The sequence below is a fragment of the Aotus nancymaae genome, unplaced genomic scaffold (genome assembly GCF_030222135.1).
Source record: "Aotus nancymaae isolate 86718 unplaced genomic scaffold, 86718_ANA_hifiasm-v0.15.2.pri h1tg000046l, whole genome shotgun sequence".
Classification (NCBI taxonomy): domain Eukaryota; kingdom Metazoa; phylum Chordata; class Mammalia; order Primates; family Aotidae; genus Aotus; species Aotus nancymaae.
In genome coordinates this window covers 2,922,600-2,946,792 of record NW_026988460.1, presented here as the reverse complement: position 1 = coordinate 2,946,792, position 24,193 = coordinate 2,922,600, and the positions used below count along the sequence as shown (strand labels likewise).

The 24,193-nt window shown below is 38.9% G+C and overlaps 1 protein-coding gene across 2 annotated transcripts in view; it reads left to right on the top strand.

Moving 5' to 3' along the window:
• The first annotated feature begins 242 nt into the window (after positions 1-242).
• The window catches only part of TAFA4 (TAFA chemokine like family member 4), a 147,026-nt gene continuing 123,075 nt past the window's right edge, over positions 243-24,193 (top strand). The window contains exons 1-2 of one of the 2 annotated variants that reach the window (XM_012473879.2): positions 243-378; positions 4,696-4,811. In XM_012473879.2, the coding sequence (XP_012329302.1) occupies positions 4,697-4,811 (115 nt within the window). In that variant the 5' untranslated portion in view covers positions 243-378; position 4,696. The remainder of the gene's footprint in view (positions 379-4,695; positions 4,812-24,193) is intronic. The other variant, XM_064362148.1, reaches the window with a different exon arrangement.

Sequence of the window (24,193 nt, the reverse complement as noted above, 5' to 3'; positions counted from 1 at the left end):
TGTAGGAAGTTCTTTAAAACTATATTGTATTAACTAATATGTGGCTAGTTGATGACTGTAGAATTTTCTATCTTTTCCTCCCTAATATCAGGACACCTCACAACTATGGATATGTTTGGCTGTCTGCCATTTGCCTGAAACTGCAGGTGTCATGGTAAAAACCATTATTTTGCTGCTGGAAATTAGTTTCATTTTAACATTAAAATGCTAATTAATTCCATTTTTTGGCTTTTTTAACATAGGTCTTCTGAACTATGATAATTTTTTGGAACGGCAGAAATGATTGGTTCTAGCTACAGATGGGAATTTGGAGTCACTCTGAAATACATCCTGGAATAATTGTGTTTGACTGGAACCAAATCTTACAAAGTCTCTAAGGTAAGATTATCTTAATGTTCACCTAGAGATAATATCTTTACAAAGTATTGAGAATTTTAGCAAAACTGAGTATCCTGGAGTTGATGATTTATTTTCTTTTAGAAGGCTGCGTTTACATAGAATTTTTAGGAATTTGGGAAAATGTTGATCTTTTCATTTTAGCTTTCACCTGTGAAAGAAATTATTTCAGTTTGTAAAACAGTACTTTGGTTTATTCAGCAGGGGAAAAGATGAGGAAATATAAATCTATTGCTGAATAGCTTTCTGGCCCCACCCCTACCACTCTGCCTGACATTTCTCTAGGGGGATGGTTGTTGAGCTATTGTTAAGAGAATACTTGTTTTAGGGCCTGGGAACTTGTTGCTACTCACCCGGCAATTCGTTATGTAGAATTATCCATTTAAGAAGAAGATGGATTAGGGATCATTGCCCGGGATTTGGAATGTCTGCCCTTGAGACTTTTGATTTTAGTGGTTTGTTGTTGGAATCCAACCAGGAAAACAGAAACCATTCTGCTGGCTTTTTCACTGCTCTGTGAGGTTGGGTAAATTGCATGTCTTGGGAATGCCTTATCTCCAACTTCCATTTTTGTCCAATGGAAAGTGAATTTTGGAGACTGGTTATACATATGATGGGAGAGTCAGGGAGACTGAGCAGAAGACACGCAGGAAGCCACTGCCATGCCCCAACTGGGGATCATGGAAGTAGTCCATGGGGAAGCAGTGCCTAGAAGAAGGGAACTAGACTGGAAGCTGCAACCATAGCGGGCCGTTCTGTCGGGAACTGGAACCATGGTGGAGAAATGACCAATCCACAGATCCTGCCAAAGACAGAGAAGGCAGGGAGAGATGTTCTTGCCTATCCCTTTTAGCATTCTCCAGGCTCCAGCTGTTGCCTTTCCTTGACTCAACCCAGCCAGTAACCAGCTAACCTGTGAGCCTGGGAAATGTAGCCTAGAGGACCCTCCAGCCTTCAGTACAGGGGAAAGGGGAAGAATGGATCTGAAGGCACAACAGGCCCAGGCTGTCACATAATTCATATATTTAAAATAAATTTTTGTTTATTTTTCATTTTATAATATCACTTTCATTACTGAAAAACATTCCATCTCATGGCTGTGTCATGTTTTGTTTAACCAGTCTCATACCGTTAAACACTTGGATCATTTTTCTTTTCTTTCCATCCCTCCCTCTGTTCCTCTGTCCCTCCGTCCCTCTGTCCCTGCCTCCCTGCCTCCCTGCCTTCTTTTTTTGAGACAGGGTCTCACTCTTTGCTCAGGCTGGAGTGTGGTGGTACAATCATAGCTCATTCCTGCCTTGAATTCCTGGCCTCAAGCAATACTTCCACCTCAGTCTCCCACTGTGCTGGGATTACAGTCATGAGCCACCATGCATGGCCAGATCATTTTCAGTAGTATAAACAATAAAAAAGTCCCATACATTGCTCATTATTTCTTTAGGGTTAAATCCTGTAAGTGATCTGCTAGGTTGAAGGACATGAACATCGTGAACATTTGATACACATGATCAAATTATCTATCGGTTTATGGTTTTGCCAAGTTAAACCTTTTCTCTTTGTATTAGAGATATTTCATTCAGTTATTGCCAGCAGTGGGACATTATTATAAATATTTGAATTGCTTTCCTTTGAGTGTGGGTGGAATTGTGGTTATGATGAGATTCACGTCTTTGATTAAATTACACCTGTAAGGCAGAGATGAAGGGATTTCACCAGTGTTTTTAAGGTCCCACATACACTGACTTTCAGTTAATCAAAAGAAAGATTATCCTGGGTGGGACTGACCTAATCAGGTAAGCCCTAAAAAGGGACTGAGCCTTTCCTGGAAGAAGAAATTCAAACCATGAAGGAGCATGTGCAGGGGGCATGTGGCAAAGATGTGGCAAAACCTGGAGAGCAGTTCCCGGCTGATAACAAAAATACAGGGACCTCAGTCACAGAGTCCCTAGAAAATGGCTTGTGCTAACAACATCCCCAGTTGAGCCTCCAGATGAGGACACTCCCAGCTGACACCTTGATTTTAGCCTGTGAGTTTCTGAGCAGAGGACCCAGCCAGAACATGCCAAACTCCTGACTTACGGAAACTATGAGATAATATATTGGTGTTTCAAACTTCTCCCATCCAAGCACTAACTAGACCTGACCCTGCTTAGCTTCTGAAATCAGATGAGATTGGGTGGGTTGAGGGTAGTATGGGTATAGATTGTTGTTTTAAACTTCTAAGTTTGGTAATTTGCTTCAGACATTCCTAGCATTCCAAAGTTACACAGAAACATGGAGCCTCTCTGCTTTTAAGGGCCTTTAGTTTCTTAAAGCATGCATTCCATCTCCCCTACCTCCATGTACACATGTGAAGGGGACAGAAACTCTAGAAACAGCTTGAAAGGTGGCAAAGAAAATAATATGTGGACCTACATGAGTTCGAGTTGCTATTATTAGTCATATAATTTGGGGGAAGCCCAGAGGCTCAAATTCCTATATTTGATGATTTTTTAAAAAATGCAACACCCTTTCTCACACATAATGTTTTAAAATTCCAGTTGTTACCCCAGTGTCAGCTATTGATCTAGTGGTTACAAAGCGTTATTTCTCTTACCCAAGGATCAGAAGTTCACGTGGCCACATGTGAATGAGTCAGGCTGGCTGGGCCTAAGGTATTGGCTTGAGGGAGGGACTGTGGAGACCCGTCTAGGGGCAGGTGCGACCACCCCAGCCTGTTACTCCCATGTGGAAATGTGAGCCCAGGGATGCCAGGAATGATTTTCCAAGAGAATCTGGATTCTGATGTGCAATCTGGACATTTTATGTGTTGGAAACCAATTCAATTTATTTAAAAAAAGAGCACAGATCAAACAAAACACATTTACAAGCTGGATCGTTACCCTGACTTCCAATTTGTCATCATTAGCGGCCCCAAAAGGGAAAATTTCAAGGCATCACATAAATAAAGGATTAATTTTATATTGCTGCATCGCAAATTACCCAGCATAGCAGTTTCAAACCATTTTGAAACAGTTTAAAAGGGCAAAAAGAAGCCAATGCCTTACTTTTAACATCAAATTATTCAAAGATGATTGGCTTGGCTGCTTAAAAGGAGACTGAATCTCAAATCAATAAGCAATACACCCTTTATCAAGGTCTATGACTGAATTGTGAGAAGTCGCGGGAGAGAAGGCTGGCGGCAGAACCTGTGTGTGCCTGGGAGCGTGGTGTGGGCATGGAGTTCCTCTGAGGCTTTGATGTGTTTTCCCTGGAGCAGGGAACCAGGACTTTGGTAGAGGCACTGCTAGGTGGCTGGCAGCTAGAGATGCTTCCTTGGAGGACTCCCTTAGGAGCCTTGCCTATAGTGTGACTCAGGCAAGAGGCCAAACTCAGGTGCCCAAGGTCAAGAATCCAAACCCATGTTTTTATTGTGGGCCCATAAGTATGTATATATTTGCATATATTAATGGGGGTTTCTTTGATCCATTGTGGTAATAATGGATGCCACGAGGCATGTGTGAGGCAGAACCTAGTCTCACTAGAATTTCAGGTGCCAAATGCAGTGACTTTTGCTTGAAACGTTATTTAAAAAAAGCAAACCCAAAAAGTTCATCAAGTTCTATTAACTTAATTCCCTTATGATGTTAGAAAAAAAGGGCAGAAAATTAGGCAGCTGGGAATAATGATTTTGATACATTCCTTGTTTTTTATTTTAGAATAGACCATGCAACTGTAATGTGAACTGAATTGTCTGAGCAACTATTTTGATACTGTCCATCATAGGAAGTTAAATTTATTTTATATTCACCTGGATTTGCCCATATTCCTCTCCAAATCTTGAGATTGGTTTAGTCAACTATGAATCTAGTCTTCCAGACCAGAAGTCCTTAGTATACAGTCAGAGAAACCAGGAGAAAGTTCTTGGACCACATGTGCAAAATCTCCGTGGATTCTCCTAGAAACCATATATATTTTATTTGCATTTAGCTCTAAGTGTGTTATATCCCATGGTATAAAATAGAATAAGATCCCCATGCTCTATTAGGGCAACTCGAGCACAACTTGGGGATTGATAAATGAGCTTCTCATTGATGCATAGTGCTAATTTGGAAAACTCTTAATTATCAAAGGTGTTTATTGAAAATTTAGTTAATGCTCAGTATAAATAAGGTTTGATTGGTCTTCTGTTTTCTTGGGAGAAAGGAAGTCCAGCTCCAGGGATCTGCCCCTGCTCTCTCGCGCCTTCCTAGGATGGTGCTTGCCAGGGAGCCTGGCCTTCCTCAGCCCTGACTGACTCCAGCCCTGCTTTTCCTCCAGGATGAGAGTCTGTGCTAAGTCAGTGCTGCTGTCGCACTGGCTCTTTCTAGCCTACGTGTTAATGGTGTGCTGTAAGCTGATGTCCGCCTCAAGCCAGCACCTCCGGGGACATACAGGTAAGTCCTTTAAGCTCATTACGCACTGCCGAGATCAATTAATAAAACCCCTCCAAATGTCAGAGTCCACATTTTGGACACAGGTAACTGATGAGAGCTTCTGATGGTGTGTAAACAAGTAGAGGAAGCATGAAATATGGTGGTGTAACACAGTTTAATGGTTTAGTGCTTAACGAGTTTTTAAAAAAGATTTTTCAGGCTTTTAAAAACTTTTATTTTCTTGGACACACTTTTATTTTTATATGCACACTTTTTCTCAAGGAATCCCAGAAAACCAGCAGTAATTTGTGTGGCTGGCCTGTGTGTGTGTGTGTGCGGCCATGTCAGTCCATCTGTCTGTCTGCCCATCCCTCCACTCATCCATGCACACACTCCTACAGCTTCCTCAGAAGTAGAACATCTTTATGATAAACTTCAATTAACACTTACAGGGCCTTAGTGAAGGAAGCAGTCATATAATTTAAGACCTTTTTTAGGTATGTGGAGAAAATAGGCTACGTGGTCTTTTTAAAAAGAAGACCGAAAGAAAAAGCTGTGGTAACTTTCATAAGGGACTTAAAATGGGGGTTGTTAAAAGATTTAGAGGCAGTCATTCTGATAACTTCTAGTGAAACTCTTATCTGTGCGTTGCTGATTTTTAAAGGTGAGATCAAAACCATCAGCTACAGATCAGTTTGTGTTTTTCTGTGTTTCTTTCCTTTCTTTCCTGCATCAACATTTAAAGTGACACAGTGGAAACGCCCCAGTGAATTGTGTTTTCCTGAATAATTCATATTTGTCAATGGACTTGTTGTCAATTAATTTCCTCTCTCAGGTGTGGTAATCTGAGGCATGTCAGTGCCAGAAATGTTTTGGCTTCTTTGTGGAAGAGTGATGACTGAACCCTAAATCACGTATGGGTCAAAATTATAAATTCTCTCTCCAAAGGTCTTTGCATGGAAAGTTCATGAGATATTCTTACCACCAATATATAACATGTCATACTTTCTACTTTGTTATTCTGATATTTTAAGATTAGTCATAATTTTAGGCTCAAGATAATTTTCAAAATCTAATACAACTCAATTTTCCCTCCTCCAGTGACAGTTCCAAGAAGATGAGAAAAATAATGAAGTTTTAGCAAATCAGCATAAAATCAATACTATCTGGCTGCTGTGAAGTACCCACAGCTAGTTGGTTATTGCGCTGTGCCTCTTTTTATGAGTTTGTTCATGAGGGTAGTGTTTGAGGTCCTCAATCTTATCTGTTTAATACAGATAAGATTACTCCACTGTTTTCCTGAGTGGAGTTTAAGAGTCAGCCTAGTCGACAGGCAAAGCATTTCAGTGAGATTACCACCCACTCCCATTCATGCTATAAACTTTCTCTAATAATCTTGCAATGTCCATGTGGCATTTTTGTCCAAATTTAGTGCTGAGCTGGTGGAGAACTCAGGATCACCAGAAATAACTGGGGCAGTGCACTGAGATCCTGAGAAACTCTGGTTAGATTTTCACTCTACTACAGGTGTATTACAGTGGGAGCTAGTTGCAGAGAGTTAACTGCAGAAGGCTGTGCGTGAGTGTCCAGAAAGGCTCCCAGCACGGTCCCATGGGCTTCTTGGTTAGTACTGGCCAATTAAAGAAATGGTGGCACTAGGAACCCCTAATTAGAAGTTTGATTCTTTTTATGGCTTGGATTGGAAGAGTGCCTTGTTGATTGCTATGTGTAAACAAGGAGCTATTTTACAACTGTATCTCTACCTACCTGCCTAAGAGACACAGAGGGAAGAAGGTGGGCGTCTCCCCCCATTTTGGGAGATGGGGTGTTATGGTCGGTGTGTATCAAAGATTTAATTTTAGTTTAAGCATTAAAAAAAAAAAAACCCACCTAATTTTCACAGGATGGGTGGTCAGACTCTTCTTTGAAGACAAATGGCACTGATAGATTTCCACAGAGTCCAGAGGTGGTATTTTTAAGCAAATACAATATAAAAAAGACCACTTTTGTTTTTAAAGTCTATTTGCCATAATAGTTGAGCAGCAGATCACATACACATATAGGACTTGTGTAGCTTCAAGCTGTAGAGAAGGTGAGGGGCCAATTGGCAGGTCCTTTTCTTTTAAAAGGAAGCCAGGGCTAACTCTGTTCTTCAGTTAGCAATTTGTCCTTTTTTTTTTTTTTTTGGCTGTAAGCAGAGCAACATTTCCCCACAAGAGGGCAGCAAACATGGCACAGTGGAAAGATGCCTTCTGGAAGGAAGTTTCAGAAACTTGACTCCAGTGGAATTAATCATTTAGGGATCTTCCTGGAAGTTTCATCCGGTGTAGACACAAGTGATTGGGACATAAAGCATCTTAAAATTTTAAGATTTATTACTGGGAATATTTGGGCACTTCAAAAATACAGATTTGGTCCTTTAAAGCTGGAATCATAGCTAGTTTTCTGATCGAGCTGAGAGAGTTGGAAACTTGGGTGCTATTGATTTATACGTTCACTTTAATAGTTCCATTTCCCCAGAGAACTTTGAATATAACCTGGACTGTGCTGTTTCAGTTCCACCAAATGCTGTGGTGCTTGGTGACTATTTAATATAATCTGTTGGCATAAAGTCCCTGGAAAAGCTGGGGCATGCCTGGAAATGAGGTAACAAAGAAAATCAAATGTTGTGAGGGTCTAAAGTCAAATATAATTCTGGTTCTGGTACATCCTGGCTGTGTGGCCTCATCCAGGCCACTTAACCTCTCTGAACTTGTTTCATCATCTGTAAAAATGGTATGATATACATGCCTACTTTATTTGGAGTTATTGGGATAAATAAGGAAAAGTAGGTGAAGAGATTAGCGCACAGTGAACATTCCATAAATGGAAGCTGTTTTCACATTTGGCGGCATCTAGAATGAGTCTGGAAAGGTTCACATTCCAGGAACGGCTGAAGACTGTGAGCATGGGTAGGTAGATGTGGTCAGACCCTTCAGGGTTTGAAGCTTTCTCATGTATAAGAGAAAAAGCCTTGTTTTTCATTGTTCTAGAAAGCTGACTGTAGTGAAGAAAGTCACTTTATGAAGACTGAGGTTTCAGCTCAATCTTAAGAAGGAGAGAAAGGCTTCAACTTCTCTGTTCTCCAAGTTGGAGAACAGAGTGACCCAGAAAGAATGTTGAGAGCCCTTTTATTTTCTGGCCTTGAGCTAAATCTGCTGTAGAGAGGATGTCTCATTGATTGGGAAGTAGTTAGATGTCAAGAATGGTGAAAGGTCTGAGCTTTTACCCTCCTCGCAAGCTGATAGGTTAGCTGGTCATAGTTTCGCGGATGCTGGGCAGGAGGCATGAGATACTTGGGTCAGGAACAAAAGATTTTATTTTATTTTGGTACTTATGTTTTGAGATGGAGTCTCATTTTGTTGCCCAGGCTGGAGTGCAGTGGTGCAGTCTTGGCTCACTGCAACCTCAGCCTCCCAGGTTCAAGTGATTCTCCTGTCTCAGCCTCCTGAGTAGCTGGGATTATAGGCACCTGCCACAATGCCCAGTTAATTTTTGTATTTTTAGTAGAGATGGGGTTTCACCATGTTGTCCAGGCTGGTCTCGAACTTCTGACCTCAAGTGATCTGCCCACCTCGGCCTCCCAAAGTGCTGGGATTGCAGACGTGAACCACTGCAACCAGCCCGAGAAAAAAGATTTTATTACTCATGGCACAGGAAGCAGCATGAGCTTCAGGTTTGCTTCAGTCCTTCTTTCATTCTTAGGCAAGTTATGAAACCTCTTTGGGACGCAGCCTTTTTCTATGTAAAATGAGAATAATAAAAATAAAAAATAATCAGAGTAGTAAGGAATCAGTTAATGTCTGGGAAATGCTGAGAACTGCATTTGCCTAGTGAGTGCTCAAATGCTAGTCATCTTTACTTAGACCTGCCTTCTTCTTTCGAATGTTTTTTATTTTGTAGAGGTTCTGTACTGTTCAAGTTTATGGAAATTTAGGTTTTCTGTTTTTTTTTTTTTTTTTCTGTTATAAATGCAAAACATGCATGTTGTGATTGTGTGTTTTGGTGGCTTATGTTATTTTTAACTTAGGGTACATTGTTTGAAGAGCAGTTGTTGAATTCAAGTTTGGGTTCATGTCTTCTCCCCTCTAATGGCTGAAATTTACAGGAACTCTGCAAATACTCTTGACTGCATGGACTGTTTTATCTTAATTTTCTCCAAGAAACCTGTTACTTTCAAAAACAATAATTGAGTGGGGCATATAACATCTACTACAGGAGTCTCTCTGAGGTTTAAAGTTGTGAAAATGATAAAATCGTATGTGCAAGCTGCTATTTGTACTTTGCCGGCAGAAATGAATTGTACCTACACAGATGAGTTTGAAAAATGATTTCCTTGCATTGCCTAAGTTCTGACACTAGGGGGTAGGCAAGGCTTATCATAGAGCCACACATGTAATTTTGCATGTTCTATAGCCACTCTGAAAAAAGTAAAAGGAAACAGAGGAAATTAATTTTACTAACACATTTTATTTAACCCAATATATTCAAAATATTATCATGTTTAACATGGGCCTTAGCCACATTTCAAGTGCTCAATAGCCACATGTGGTTAGAGCCTACTGTGTCATGAACTAATAATGAGTTAGGTCTTAATGTTGCTTTTTTAAAGATTAGAATTGTGAGTCATTTTAATTTTCATGGGTCAGTCATAGAAAACAGTATTTAACTCTCTTTGTTTTACTTATTTTATGTCTTATTTAGTTACTTAGTTTTTTTTTTTTTTTTTTAAGCAAATGACTACTAAATTTAGAAAAAGTACCACTTAAGTGGGGTTTGTAACCTCAAGTCATAAGGAATGGGGAAGACAGTTCTGTTTCCTGATGAATTGCTTATGTTCTTATTCTCTGCAAGAGCATAGTTTTAAGGAGAGGGAAGGGGCAAAAATAATTTGGGGTGTGTGTGTGTGTGTTTATGCATGTGATACCAACCATTAAGTCTTAAAATTACCCACCAGCAAACTTATTTTGATCAATAATGGGCACTTACCCACTGGGTGAAACCTGATGATATTGCTTTAATATGGTTTCTCCTGTACTTTTCTCTTCCTTCCTCCTGTCCTACTTCCAATGAATGGTTATTTCGGTAAATCTATGGATGTATTGCTTTGTAGGCAACTCCACAGTAACATACTCAATTTTATGAGCAAGAAAAAGATAAGACTGTGGAATGGTTTAAAGGGCCTGTGTTTTGGTAGCAATGGAAAAAGGTATCCATAAAATAGTGGTTACTTCATTCTCTCCCTGGGGATTTTTGCACTAAAAAAACCACAGAGGACCCACTGCAGCTATATTCCATCTGAACCTTACAAAGTAGAGTGCAGGCACCTGTATTATTTAACAATGGCACTAGTGATTATTCAGACCTGCAGCCAAAGATGAGAACCACTGATTCAGAAGGAAAAAAACAACTGGAAGTTGGACTCTAGCTCCTATCAAGGTACAGTTTGGTCTGAGTGGTGACGAGTCTCCATTTCAGTCTTGCTATGCCACGGTTAGGCTGAGGAGAGGTGTATTTCACCACATCAAAGTGACCTCCATCTCCACCTCTTGGGAAGGACTGTGAAAACACTCATTTTGTACCAGCTCCGCTTTCTGGATGCTAAAAGCATCCATTGTGAGGGATTCCATTGAGCTCCCTTGTACCTCATATTATATTTCTTCAATGCCATCTTGATAGGCTCATGATAATCTCAGCATTTAATAAGAAGGGAAAGGAACAAATTATATGAGGTGTTAATAGTCAGCTTCTTCTCATGTCCTCAGCTGCAAGTTCAAGTCCCAGTGCCACCGGCAAGGTCAGCTTTTCGAAATGTCTGACAAATGAGCGTGCTTTACATCCTTTTTTTTTTTTTTTTTTTTTTTGTGGGAAGAAAGGGTTGTCTTACCAATGGGAGTAAAGAATTTCAGTTCCTTAAATGAGCTTGTGAGCCATCCTACTTGGCAGCGCAGACTTCTTCACCCTTCTCTCTTTGAGTCTTTGAGGTGGAACAGGCAATGTCTTTGAAGGGTTCTCTGGGCCGTTTGGAAAAAGATTCTCCATACCCTTGAGAAGAAACTTCCCTTTTTCTTCTTTTAAGCCCTGGCCTTAGACTCATTTAAACAAAGTCTACAATTTGGGGTTTAAAAAGCCACAGGTCAATACCTCATCTGTATGTCAGTGCTATATGAGGAAACTGGAATCGTTTGTTCCATATAAGGAAAATAAAATCACTGGTAAAAGGAAACAGCAGGGGTAGAGATGGGGCAGGAAGAAAAGTGACGTTTTGTGTTTTCCTAGGTGTTGCTTGGATGCTTTAAATATTTTGGTCCATATGGTAGCCTCAGAATAGAACACTAGAAATAATATTATCGAAAGGACATTTAAAAACCCATTACAAAGGATTGTGAGAAGACTGTGTTTGCAAGAGTTAAAAACAGTTTGACTACTAAGTCCAAGTATCATCAATACTTATATTTTAGGGTGTGTCTGAAATCAGATAAGAACTATAACTAAGTCCGACAGGATTAGAAGGGCCTGAGGTGGTTGGCTGTCTCCAGTTGGTCTCTGTTTTTTTCTTACCTGTCAGGGATCGGGTAATGGGATCCTAGAGGCAGAGAGGGAACAATAGAGGAATTTGTTTCAGGAAAAATATTATATGGGCATGAAATGAAATAAGTGAATAGCAACAGTGTTGTTATCAGTAGGCAGTCTTTCAGTAGCTCATTACTGACACTGAACAAGTACTTGGGAAAGGATTGGAAATAAATACCAGCCATCCAGGGGTGTGGGAGATTTGAGCAATTTGAACTTGGTTTTGCATAAAGGAGTACAAAGTAAAGATGTGTGTCTTCTTCCCAAAAATCAAACAGTTACAGATTTTGGAAAAGTCTTCTTTGCTCTCTGGAAAGTCTTACTTGTTGGAAAGCATTTGCAAGGGATGGGGGAAGGCTTGTCTTTCAAGGGAGCTTTCAAAGCCTGATTGGATTTGAGCTAGAGAAGTGAATATGTGAACTGTTGCTGTTTTCTGCCCTCTCTCCAAGTGACCTGTGGTCATTTTACAGGCTTTTCAAGTAAGTGTTGCCCCATGGAGGACAGTGATTTCTAACTAGGCATAGTCTATGCGTTTGAGATGTTGCTGGCTAACCGTATTCAATAGGAAATGAAGTCCACGTTGAAAGGGAGAGATCAGCCATTAATATGTATTACTTTTCTAGTGAGTGTGCCTTCAGGATACCATCTAGAAATTGGAAACATCCACAGAATGGCTAGATCAGCATTTTCTGGCCCAGGGTGTGTGTGTGTGTGTATGTATGTCTGTGTGTGTCTGTTGTGTCTGCTATATCTATGTCTGTTTCTTGTCTTTTCCTGGAAAACAGATATGACATTGCCTGATCTCTCCAGGTGGGAGCAAGGTTGTTAGCCTTTCTCTTCTACGTTATGTTGTACTGATCTGGAATTTGTTTTCTAATGAGCCTGATTTATGCCTCATAGGCGTGTGACACATCAGAACCTGGATTGTCACTGAGACCTGAATTTGAACCCTACTAATTTTAGAATTTGTAATGAAATGTGTAATGAAAGATCAGCCTTCAAATGATAGGGCTGATATTTACCCATGTTGTCTATGAAAGGAGATTTGCTAAGCAAATAAATGGTGTAAACATATTTACCTGGGAGCTGTTCAAGTTATCTTAGAAAATTGTCAAGTGCTTTGGGAAGCATTTATTTAACATGAAGTCAAAATGCTTGTGCTTTTTCTCTGCAAAGTCCTACCTATGTGACCCTGGACAAAGTTATTACATCTCTCTGAGCCTCAGTTTCTTTTTCTTGGAAGTATTACAACATCCCCTACCTAAAAGTGTTTTTGTGATGTGAAATGAGACAATTTATCTAAAGGGCTTGGTATTATGTCTGGAACCTAATGCATTTTCTTATTTATTGGTACATAATGGTTATATATATATTTGGGGTACATGTGATAGTTTGATACATATATACAATGTGTAATGATTAAACTAGGACAATTGTGACATCAATCACCCCAAACATTCACCCTTTATTTATGTTCGGAATGTTGTGATTCCTCTTCTCCAGCTATTTTGAACTAAAACCAAATTATTATTAACTATAGTTGCCCTACCATACTGTTGAACACTAGATCATATTTCTTCTGTCTAACTGTTTTACTACCATGAAATCTACTTTTTTAAGCTCACATATATGAATGAGAACATGCAGTATTTATCATTCTGTGCCTGGCTTATTTCACTTAACATAATGACCTCCAGTTACATCCATATTGCTGCAAATGACAGGATGTTACTCTTTTTTGATGACTGAATAATATTCCATTGGATGTGTGTACCACATTTGCCTTATCCATTTATCTAGTGTTGGACACTAACGTTGTTCTCATATCTTGGCTATTGCAAATAGTGCTGTGATAAACATGGGAGTATGGTTATCTTCTTGATATGCTGGCTTCCTTTCTTTTGGATAGATACCCATCAGTGGGATTGCTGTGGATCTTTTTATTTTTTATTTTTAGTTTTTGAAGAACTACTATACTGTTTTCTGTAGTGGCTGTAGTAATCTACATTCCCCCAACAATGTGTGAGTGTTCTCCTTTCTCCACATTCTTGCCAGCATCCATTATTTTTTGTCTACTTGATAAAAACCATTTTGACAAAGGTGAGATGATATCTCATTGTGGTTTTGACTTGCATTTTTTTGTTGATTAGTGATGTTGAGCGTTTTTTTCATATACCCGTTAGTCATTTGTATGTTGTCTTTTGAGAAATGTTTATTCAGATCTTTTGCCTATTTTAAAATTGGACTGTTTCTATTTTTTTTTCTGTTGAGTTGTTGGAGTTCCTTATATACGCTGCTTATTAATTGATTATTGGATGGATAGTTTGCAAATATTTTTTGGCCTTTCCATAGGTTTTAAAGGAAAAGACCTTTCCATTCTTTTCGCTTTGTTGATTGCTTCCTTTGCAGGGCAGAAACTTTTTGCTTTGTGCTTTTGAAGTCTTACTAAAAAATCTTTGCCCAGACCAATATCTTGAAGCATTTCTCCAGTGTTTGCTTCTAGTGGTTTCATAGTTTCAGGTGTTAGATTTTAGTCTTTACTCCATTTTGATTGGATTTTTGTATATGGCGAGAGATAGGGGTCTAAGTTTGTTCTTCTGCCTATGGTTTTTCAGTTTTCCTGCACCATTTGTTGAAGAGGCTGTCCTTTCCCCAGTATAAGTTCTTGGTGCCTTTGTGAGAAATGAGTTGGTATTGTAAATAGTGCTGCAGTAAACATACATGTGCATGTGTCTTTATAGTAGAGTGATTTATAATCCTTTGCCTATATGCCCAGTAATGGGATTGTTGGGTCAAGTGGTATTTCTGCTTCTAGATCCTTGAAGAATTGCCACACTGTCTTCCACAATGGGTGAACTAATTTATACTCCCACCAACAATGTAAAAGCGTTTCTATTTCTCCACATCCTCGCCAGCATCTGTTGTTTCCTGACTTTTTAATGATTGCCATTCTAACTGGTGTGAGATTTTGGAACCAACTCAAATGCCCATCAATGATAGACTGGATTTAAAAAATATGGCACATAGACACCATGGAATACTATGCAGCCATAAAAAGAATGAGTTCATGTCCTTTGCAGGGACATGGATGAAGCTGGAAATATTCTCAGCAAACTAACACAGGAACAGAAAACCAAACACTGCATGTTATTCATAAGTGGGGGTTGAACAATGGGAACACATGGAGTGAGGGTAGCATCACAAACCAGGTCCTATCGGGTGGGAGGCAAGGAGAGGGCGAGCATTAGGACAAATGCCTAATGATTGCAGGGCTTAAAACCTAGATGATGGGTTGATAGGTGTAACAAACCACATAGCACATGTATACCTATGTAACAAACCTGCACATTCTGCACATGTATCCAAGAACTTAAAGTAAAATAAAAATAAAAAAAAAAGAGTTAGCTGTAAATGTGTGGATTCATTCTGGGTTTTGTATTCTGTTCCACTGCTCTATGTGTCTGTTTTTATGCCAGTACCATGCTGTTTTAATTCCTATGGCTTTGTAGTGTATTTTGAAGTCACGTAGTGTGATGCCTCCAGCTTTGTTCTTTTTGTCCAACCAGATTGCTTTGGTTATTTGGGGTCTTTTATGGTTCTACACAAAATTTAACATTTTTTTTTCTATTTTTTGTGAAGAATGGTACTGATTTTTGATAGAGATTGCATTGACTCTGTAGATAATTTGGGTAGTATTCAGATTTTAAGAATATTAATTCTTCTAACTCATTAATGTAGACATCTTTCCTTTTTTGTTCATCCTCTTCAATGACTTTCATCAGTGTGTAATAGTTTTCTTTGTAGAGATCTTTTGCATCTTTGATTAAATTTATTTCTAGATATTTCATATTCTTCATGGCTATTGCAAATGGCATATTAGTGTCTTGTTTTCTTTTTCAGATTCTTTGCATATAAGTGCTACTGATTTCCTTATGTTAATTTCGTACCCTGCAAATTTACTGAATTCACCTATCAGTTCTAAGAGTTGGTTTTTTTTTTAATCTTTGTGTTTTTCTAAATATAATATGTCATCCATGAGCAAGAATGATTGGTCTTCTTCCTTTCCAGTTTGGATGCCCTTTATTCTTTCTCTGGTCTAATTGCTGTGGCTAGAACTTCAAATGTTATGTTGAAGAAAAGCGGTAAATTTGGGCATCCTTGTCTTATTCCAGATCTTAGAGAAATGGCTTTCAATTCTCCCACATGCAGTATGTTAGCTGTGTGTTTGTTATGTGTGGCCTTTATTGTTTTGAGGTATATTCTTTCTGTAACCAATTTATTGAGAAGTTTTAAAATTTCAATGTTGTCAGAAAGAGACTTGATACAATTTTTACTTTTTTGAATTTGTTGAGGCTTGTTTTGTGGCCCGACATGTGACCTGTCCTGAAGAATGTTCCATATGCTGAAGAGAAGAAGGTGTATTTTGCAGCAGCTGGATATGAAATGTTCTGTAAATGTCAGATCCATTTTGTCTAGAGTGTAGTTTAACTCTCAAGTTTCTTTGTTGATTTTTTTTGTCTGGATGATCTGTTTATTACTGAGAGGGAGGTGTTGAAGTCCCCTATTATTGTTTGTAGTCTCTCTCTTTAGATCTGTTAATGTTTGCTTTATGTGTTTGGGTGTTAGAGATGGTGTTGGGTGCATATATATTTACAGTTGTTATATCCTCTTCCTGAATTCAACCCTCTTTATCATTATATAGTGAACTTCTTTGTCTCTCTCTCTCTCTTTTTTTTTTTTTTTTGAGATGGAGTCTTGCTCTGTCAGCAGACTGGAGTGTAGTGGCATGATCTCAGCTCGATGCAACCTCTGACTACCTGGTTCAAGCGATTCTCCTGCTTCAGCCTCCTGAGTAGCTGGGATTACAGGTTTGCGCCACCATGCCCAGCTAATTTTTGTATTTCTAGTAGAGGCAGGGTTTCACCATGTTGGGCAGGTTGGTCTCGATCTTTTACAGCCTTTGACTTGATGCCTATATCTGATACGAGTTTAGCTACTCCTGCTCTTTTCTCATTTCCATTTGCATGGAATAATTTTCCTTCTTTTCACTTTCAGTCTATATGTGTCTTTATAGGTGAAGTGAATTTCTTGCAGGCAGCATATAGTTGGGTTGTGTTTTTTAAAAATTAAGTTGGCCACTCTGTGTCTTTCATTTGGAGAATTTAGTCCATTTACATTCAAGGTTGTTATTGGTAGGTAAGTACTTACCACTGCCATATTGTTATTTTGTGGTTGTTTTGTAACTCCTCTCTTTCTTCCTTTCTTACTGTCTTCTTCCTCTGTGGCTAAGTGATTTTTTTTTTCCTCTGGTAATATGTTTTAATTTGCTGCTTTTCATTGTTACTGTATCTATTATAGGTTTTTGCCTTGTGGGATTACTGGGAGGCTTACAGAAAACATCTAGGGGGTTACCATGAGGCTTACAGAAAACATCTTATAGATATAACAAGTTATTTTAAATAAAGGATAACTGATCACAAAAGAAACAAACAAATGAAAAACAAAAACGCTGGACTTTAACTTCGTCCCTCCCACATTTTGACTTTTTGTTGTCTCAATTTACATCTTTTAATATTACTTATCCCTTAATAAGTTGCTGTTGTCATTATTTTTGATAGATTTGTCTTTAGTTTTCATATTAGTGACATAAGTGGGTTACACACTATAATAACAGTATTAGGATATTTTGAATTTATCTGTGCAATTACTTTGCTAGTTTTTTTACCTTCAGATGTTTTCTTTTTGTACATTAGTGTCATTTTCTTTCTGATTGAAGAACTCCATTTAGCATTTCTTGTAAGACAAGTCTAGTGGTGATGAATTCCCCCAGCTCTTGTTTTTCTGGGAAAGGCTTTATCTGTTCTTCATGTTTGAAGGAAACTGTTTCTGGGTGCAGTATTCTTGGCTGATGGTTTTTTTTTTTCCTTTAGCAATTTGAATATGTTGTCCCATCTTTCCTCACCTGTGTGATTTCCATCGAGAAGTCTGTTGAAAGACAATTCAGAGCTCCTTAATATGTTATTAGCTTCTTTTCTCATGTTGCTTTTAGGATCCTCTTTTATTTTTTGACCTTTGAGAGTTTGATTATTATATGCTTTTTTGGTAGTCTTATTTAGGTTGGATATATTTGGTGATCTCTCACCTCCTTGTATCTGGATATTTATATCTTGTTCTAGATTTGGAAAGTTTTCTGTTTTATCTCTCTGAAAAAGCTTTCTACTATCCCTTGCTCTTTCTCAATTCCCTCTTGGACACCAGTGGTTCTTAGCTTTGTTCTTTTGAGGTAGTTCTTCAAGTCCTGCAGGTATTCTTTGTTCCTTTTCATTCTTTTCTTCTTTTTCATATTCTGACTGTATGTTTTCAAATAGCCTGCCCTTGAGCTCATAGATTTTTTTTTTCTTGTTTTATTCATTCTGATACTGAGAACTTCTAATGCATTTGGCAGTCCAACACATGTATTTCTCAGTTCTAGAATTTATTTGGTTTATTTTTTTACTTCAATCTCTCTGTTAAATTTATCTGATAAACTTGAGTTTTTTGTGAGTTTGCAGAGCTGCCTTTTTTTTTTTTTTAGAACTGCTGTTTTGAATTCTTGATCTGAGAGCTCACACATTGCCATCTCATTAGGATTCATCACTGGCTGCTTGTTTGGTCTGTTTAGGGAGTACAGGATTCCTTGTTTGATGTTGTTTCTTGTGAATATATGTCTATGGCTTTGCACCGAAGAGTTAATTATTTCCATCTTTGCTGCCTGGCTTGTTTTGGTCTTTCTGAGGTATTTTTCCTTGGAGGTTCTTTGCAGTTGCCTATTGAGTCCCCTTAATCCTAGATAGCTGCTTCCTTTTTGGCACTAGATGGTACCTTAAGCCCAGGTTTGCCTCTACTCTCACAAATGTTCAGAGCTCTGCCAGTCCTGAAATGGGACTGTGGTTCCCAAAGGGGACTCTCTGTTGTGAGAGAAGTATAGCTAGGGGTTCATGCCTGGAAGACCTGTGGAATGTGCCTTCCACAGTGTGGTGCTGCTGAACAGCCACTCTAGTTTGGCATCTTTTATGGCTAAGATAAAAGGGCAGAATTTTGTAAGCTGAGGTTGCTAGTCTTACATTCTGTGTTTGTTTCTAGCACCCTCAGGGTTTTTCCTCCCTACAGGCACTTGCTGTACTTCCCATGGGTTGAGAAAGGAATGGTTTCCCTGTGTGAGAACTCAAAGTGGTATGGAAGCTGGCTGTCCACCTCAATCTCACTTTTTCCAGTGTAGAAATAATAAGTCTGAGGGAATTGTTTTGCAAATGGTGCTTGGCATATTTGCGGGAGGGGCATTGCAGATGGAAAAGTCTATTCCTCTTACCATCTGTCTGGAGTTTTTTACCTCTCTGTGGTGCCAGGGAACATCTCAGCCTCAAATTTGAGTTCTAGCTGGTGTGATGTGTGCCTATATTCCCAGCTACTTTGGAGGCTAAGCCAGGAGGATTGCTTGAGGACAGAGTTTGAAGCTGCAGTACACTATGATTGTGTCTGTGAATAGTTACTCCATTCCAGACTGAGTGTATCAGTTCATTTTCATACTGCTATGAAGAACTATCCAAGACTGGGTAATTTATAAAGAAGTTTAATGGACTCACAGTTCCATATGGCTGGGGAGGCCTCACAGTTCCATATGGCTGGGGAGGCCTCACAGCCATGGCAGAAGGCAAGGAAGAAGCAAAGACATGTCTTACATGATGGCAGGCAAAAAAGAGTGTGATGGGAAACTGCCCTTTATAAAACCATTAGATCTCATGAGACTTACTATATTGAGAACAGTATGGGAAAAACCTGCCCCCATGATTCAATTACATACTACCAGGTCCCTCTCATAACACATGGGGATTATGGGAGCTACAATTCAAGATGAGATTTGGGTGGGGACACAGCCAAACCTTTATCACCGGGAAACATAGAGAAAGCCAGTCTCTAAAGAAAAATTTGAAAAAAGATTAAGTTCTGGGATATTGCTGGTGATAATCTGGGTGCTGGATATTTGTATTTGTTTTTTTGTGGAGTAGAGTGAAGCCAGATTGCTTCTGCTCCACCATTTTAGTCAGTGCACATATTTTATTTTATTTTTTTAACCACTGTATTAAGGTATAACTGACATACCATAAACTGCACAAATTTGAAAGTGTACAATTTGTTAAATTTTAACCAATTTACACCCATGAAACCATCTTAATGATAAAAGTGATGAATAAACCCTTGACCTCCACAAGTTTCCTTATGCTCTTTTGTAATCTGCTCTTCTTTTCCTCCCACCATCCCTAGGCAACCATAGATTTTTTTTTTTTTTTTTTTTGGTTACTGTAGATGAGTTTGCATTTTCTAGAATTTTGTTTGTGGGATCATATTTTCTTTCATCTGGTTTCTTTCTGCACAATTGTTCGATGATTCTTCCATGTTGCCGCATGTATTTACAGGTTCTTTTTTAAACTAAAGTATTTTAAATTGACACACAAGCCCATTTCTCTTTATTGCTGAGTAATATTCCATTATATGCCACACGTTGTTTATCTATTCACTTGTTGATAGACACTTGGAGTTTTTTCCAACTTAGGCTATTACAAATAAAGCTGCTACGAACATTTTGTACAAGTGTTACACAGACATATGGTTTCAATTTTCTTTGGTAACTACCTTGGGAGCAGAATGGCTAGTTCATATGGTAGGTGTATGTTTGATTTTTTTTATTTTTTGAGACTGAGTTTTGCTCTGTTGCCAGGCTGGAGTGCAGTGGTGCAATCTCGGCTCACTGCAACCTCTGCCTCTCAGGTTCGTGTGATTCTCCTGCCCCAGCCTCCTAAGTAGCTGGGGCTACAGGTGCGTGCCACTGCGCTGAGTTAATTTTTGTATTTTTAGTAGAGATGAGGTTTCACCATTTTGGCCAGGATGGTCTCAATCTCTTGACCTCAAGATCACTTGCCTTAGCCTCCCAAAGTGCTGGAATTAAAGGTGTGAGCCACTGCACCTGGCCATTTGATTTTTAAGAAACTGTTAAACATTTTTAATGTGGTATACTGATGTGTGCCCACCATCAATGAATGAGAGTTTCAGTTCCTTCATATTCTTGCTAGCAATAAGTATGATCTGTATCTGTAAACCATTTCTAATAGGTGTGTGGTGATATCGTATTGCAGATTTAATTTGCATCAGCTTAATGACCAATAATGTTGCACGTATTTTCATTTGCTTCCTTGTCACCTATGTTCTTTGGTGCAGTGTGTTCAAATTATTTGCTCACTTTTTAAAGTCAAGTTGTATGTTTTCTCAATATTGAATTTTGAGAGATCTTTATGTATTCCTGACACAATTCCTTTATCAAATAATCAAATTGCAAATATTTTCTCCCAGTATGTGGCTTGTCTTTTTGTTCTCTTGACGATGTTTTTTGAGGAGCAGAAGTTTTTGTTTTGATGAAGTTCAATATACTAGTTTGTTCTTTTATGTATTTTGCTTTTGGTGTCTTAGAAATATTTGTCCCAATCCAAGATCACGCAGGTTGTTTTCTATATTTTCTTTGGGACAGTTTTTAGTTTTTGGCTTTATATTTAGGACTGAGATCCATTTTGAGTTAATTTTTGTATATAACACGTTTAATACATTTTTTGTAGGTAAAAAAATTGCTCATTATACATTCTTCTCTTGTTACCTAGGTGAAGTTGCTGAGAGTACTTGAAAATAAAATAATAGATTTATTTTAAAATGCCTTAGGCATTTTCATAAGTCAGACTGGTATTCCCAGGCTAATTATTTTGAATTAGTGAATTAAAATAAAGGGTGTAATAATTTCAGCCATAGAGTTTTTCAGATAAGAATATTTTAAACAGATCACGTCTGTGCAGCTCTGAATAATAAGAACATCAACCCAGAAGCTGGAAGACTGGCATTTCTTCCACAGTAGTTGTGAGACTATGAAAAATTACTGCAACAAATTGTTTACTCTCTTGGCCTCAGTTTTTACAGCTGTAAAACATGGAAGTTAGATGAGTTTTTAAGTTCACAGCAAAGGGGCAGATTCTTAAGAGTCCTCATGTCTATCTTGGGATGAATAATTGACTGGATTGGATAAAATGTCTCTTATCTGTACATTTCTCATTTTCTAAGCATGTGTCAATGGGATTTTGATGGGAAAAATACAAATGGACTTAAAAGGACTTATGATTTCCTATCAATGGGTTATTACTTATACATTTTTTGAAATCAGAATGTAAGAATGCAACTACTGTCTTATTGGAAATATACTGTGAACTTCATTCTTTTTTTCTTTCTGTTTTTTTGAAACAGGGTCTCATTCTGTCACCCAGGAGGCTGGTGTGCAGTGGTATGATCATAGCTCACTGCAATCCCCGCCTTCCCGGGCTCAAGTGATCCTCCCACCTGAGCCTCTTGAGTAGCTAGCTGAGACTATGAGCATGTACCACCATGCTGGGCTGATTTTTTATATGTTTGTTTGTTTTTTTGGTAGAGATGGGGTTTTGCCCCAGGCTGTTTTCGAACTCCTGGTCTCAAGTGATCAATCAGCCTTGGCCTCCCACAGTGCTGTGATTACAGGCATGAGTCACTGTGCCTGGCCTGTGCACTTTATTCTTGCTAGTAAAATGTGTACTTACTCATTTTAGCTGGGAAACCTTCAGCAAAATGATTTTTGTGTGTGTGTGTGTGTGTGTGAAAATTCTTTTAAGCTTGTAGGCTGAATAAGGCCATGATGTAACAAATTGCTCAGCAGTTGTGGCTAATGGTGGCCTTATTAGCACTGAGATAGATGTCAGTTTGCTCAGACGGTTTCAGCTCAAGGGGGTTAAATGATTTGACTGTTCCCAGACCCCTGACAGTGATCCTCACCCTGCTCAATCATGCTGTTGATGGCTCAGAAGGCGGCAAGGGTGGTAGAATGGTGCACATCACTATTGGAAATGCATTTGTAGTTCAGGCCTTCCTGAAGGGGTAGAAGAGGAATCTCTGTCTATGACTATCCTATGTTATGTGCTAACCTGGAAATGCTCAGGAACATGTTAACAAGCAGGTTAATTAGGCTAAGAAGAGACATCCTTGTGAGGACCATCATGTGGTCCACATGCTGCTAAATGCTTGTTGGCATGAACAGCAACACATCTGCACACCCACAATCACCCTATAAGTGGCATTTACAAATTACTTAGGTACTTAACTTGTAGTATTTTAATGTAGCCAATTTCCTTTGCAATCCTGTGAATTTTGTTTTATGCATTTACAGTATGTGTTTTGAGAAGTTCCTAAGTTTCACCAAGGCATTACAAAAATGAAGAATTGCTGTGAGTGTTGGCAGGAAATCTTAGCCTATACCTGCCTTTATCAAGTCCCCTAACTTGTTAAGTGTCAGTGGTGGCCCAGGCATCTGGTAGAATCATTGGAGAACTATTTCCCCACAGGGAAAGCATGTGGTGATCACCTTAGGAAGCTGTCCTGTTATAACCTCAAGTTTGCCAGCTTACCTATGTGGCTGGAAAAAAGGGAGAAGAAAATTTGATGAGCAGGAGGCAGATGTGGAACTAATTGCATAATATTGCAGTGTGGGAACCTTGATCTTGTATGTGAATGATTTGGAGGTATGTTAGTGAAGGTTTTATGGCAATATCCCCTTTCTCCAACACTGTGTCTAGTAAATCACATATCCATTACCCACATTCGTCTTCTCAGTGTGCATTTCCAGCAGGTGGGAATCCAATGACAGGTCACAGAAGGATTGATTTTCCACTGCCTTCAACTGCCCTTTTCTCGCTGCTTGTGGAGTGAGAAGTAAGTGCATGTTTGAAGACTTCCAGGGCTGCTGTATTTTTTCCGAAGATATTGAGCTGGGCCATGGGAGGTTGGCTCATTCCCCTCTGTGGTGAGTTCAACCACGTCGTCCTCTCTCTGGGTCCTCTGGCACAGGCAGCGCCTCGGGTGCTTTTACTGCATGGGTCCACGCATCTCTTGTGGCCTTTATTATAATATTATGTTCAAAAATCATTTGTGTCTTTCTGTCTTCCTGGACAAGAGTTTCTAAAGGTTGGGAGCGAGGTGTCTTAGTTTTGTTTCACAAGATGCCTGGCAAAAGAAGATTAAAAACAAAAGAAAACTAACTGAATGAGATAATATTGAATCAAACAGGACATTTTCTTTCCTAAAGTAAGTTTTCCTGTGGGCTATCATCTCAGCATTTCATATACAAGTGGGAAGGTTTTCCCAAGTTAGTTTTTGGTAGTGAATGATGTACTAAGCTTCCGATTGCTGCAGAATATTCCATAGTGAATCATCGCAGGTAACATCTGGATTCCCTTAGCAATGGTCACTTAGGTTGCTTCAGTTCCTCACTACCCCAAGAGAAAGACAAACAGAAACAACGGCAACAACAAAAATGCTTTGGTGATCATCCATGTGAATGTCCCTTTAGGAAACTCTTCAGGAATTTTCCTGGGATGTACAGATGGGAGGGATCGCTGAGTCCTGAAGAGGGTGCATATTTAACATCACAAAATGCTAACAGATGGTTGACCACAGTGACCATTCCACTTTACAGTCCCATAAACTGTGCGAGAGTTCTTCTTTGAAAGGAAGAAATTTAAAGGCAAATATTTTAGAAAATAATTTCTGTGCTTCACTTAGTTTTAAGGTCACAGTCCAAAGATGATGCGATTTAGCCTGTTGGGTTAGGGACCTATGTGTTAAAGAGGTACTGTGGACTTGAACTATCTTTTGTTTTAAAAATTTCATTTAATTTTATTTTTAGCTTTGAAATG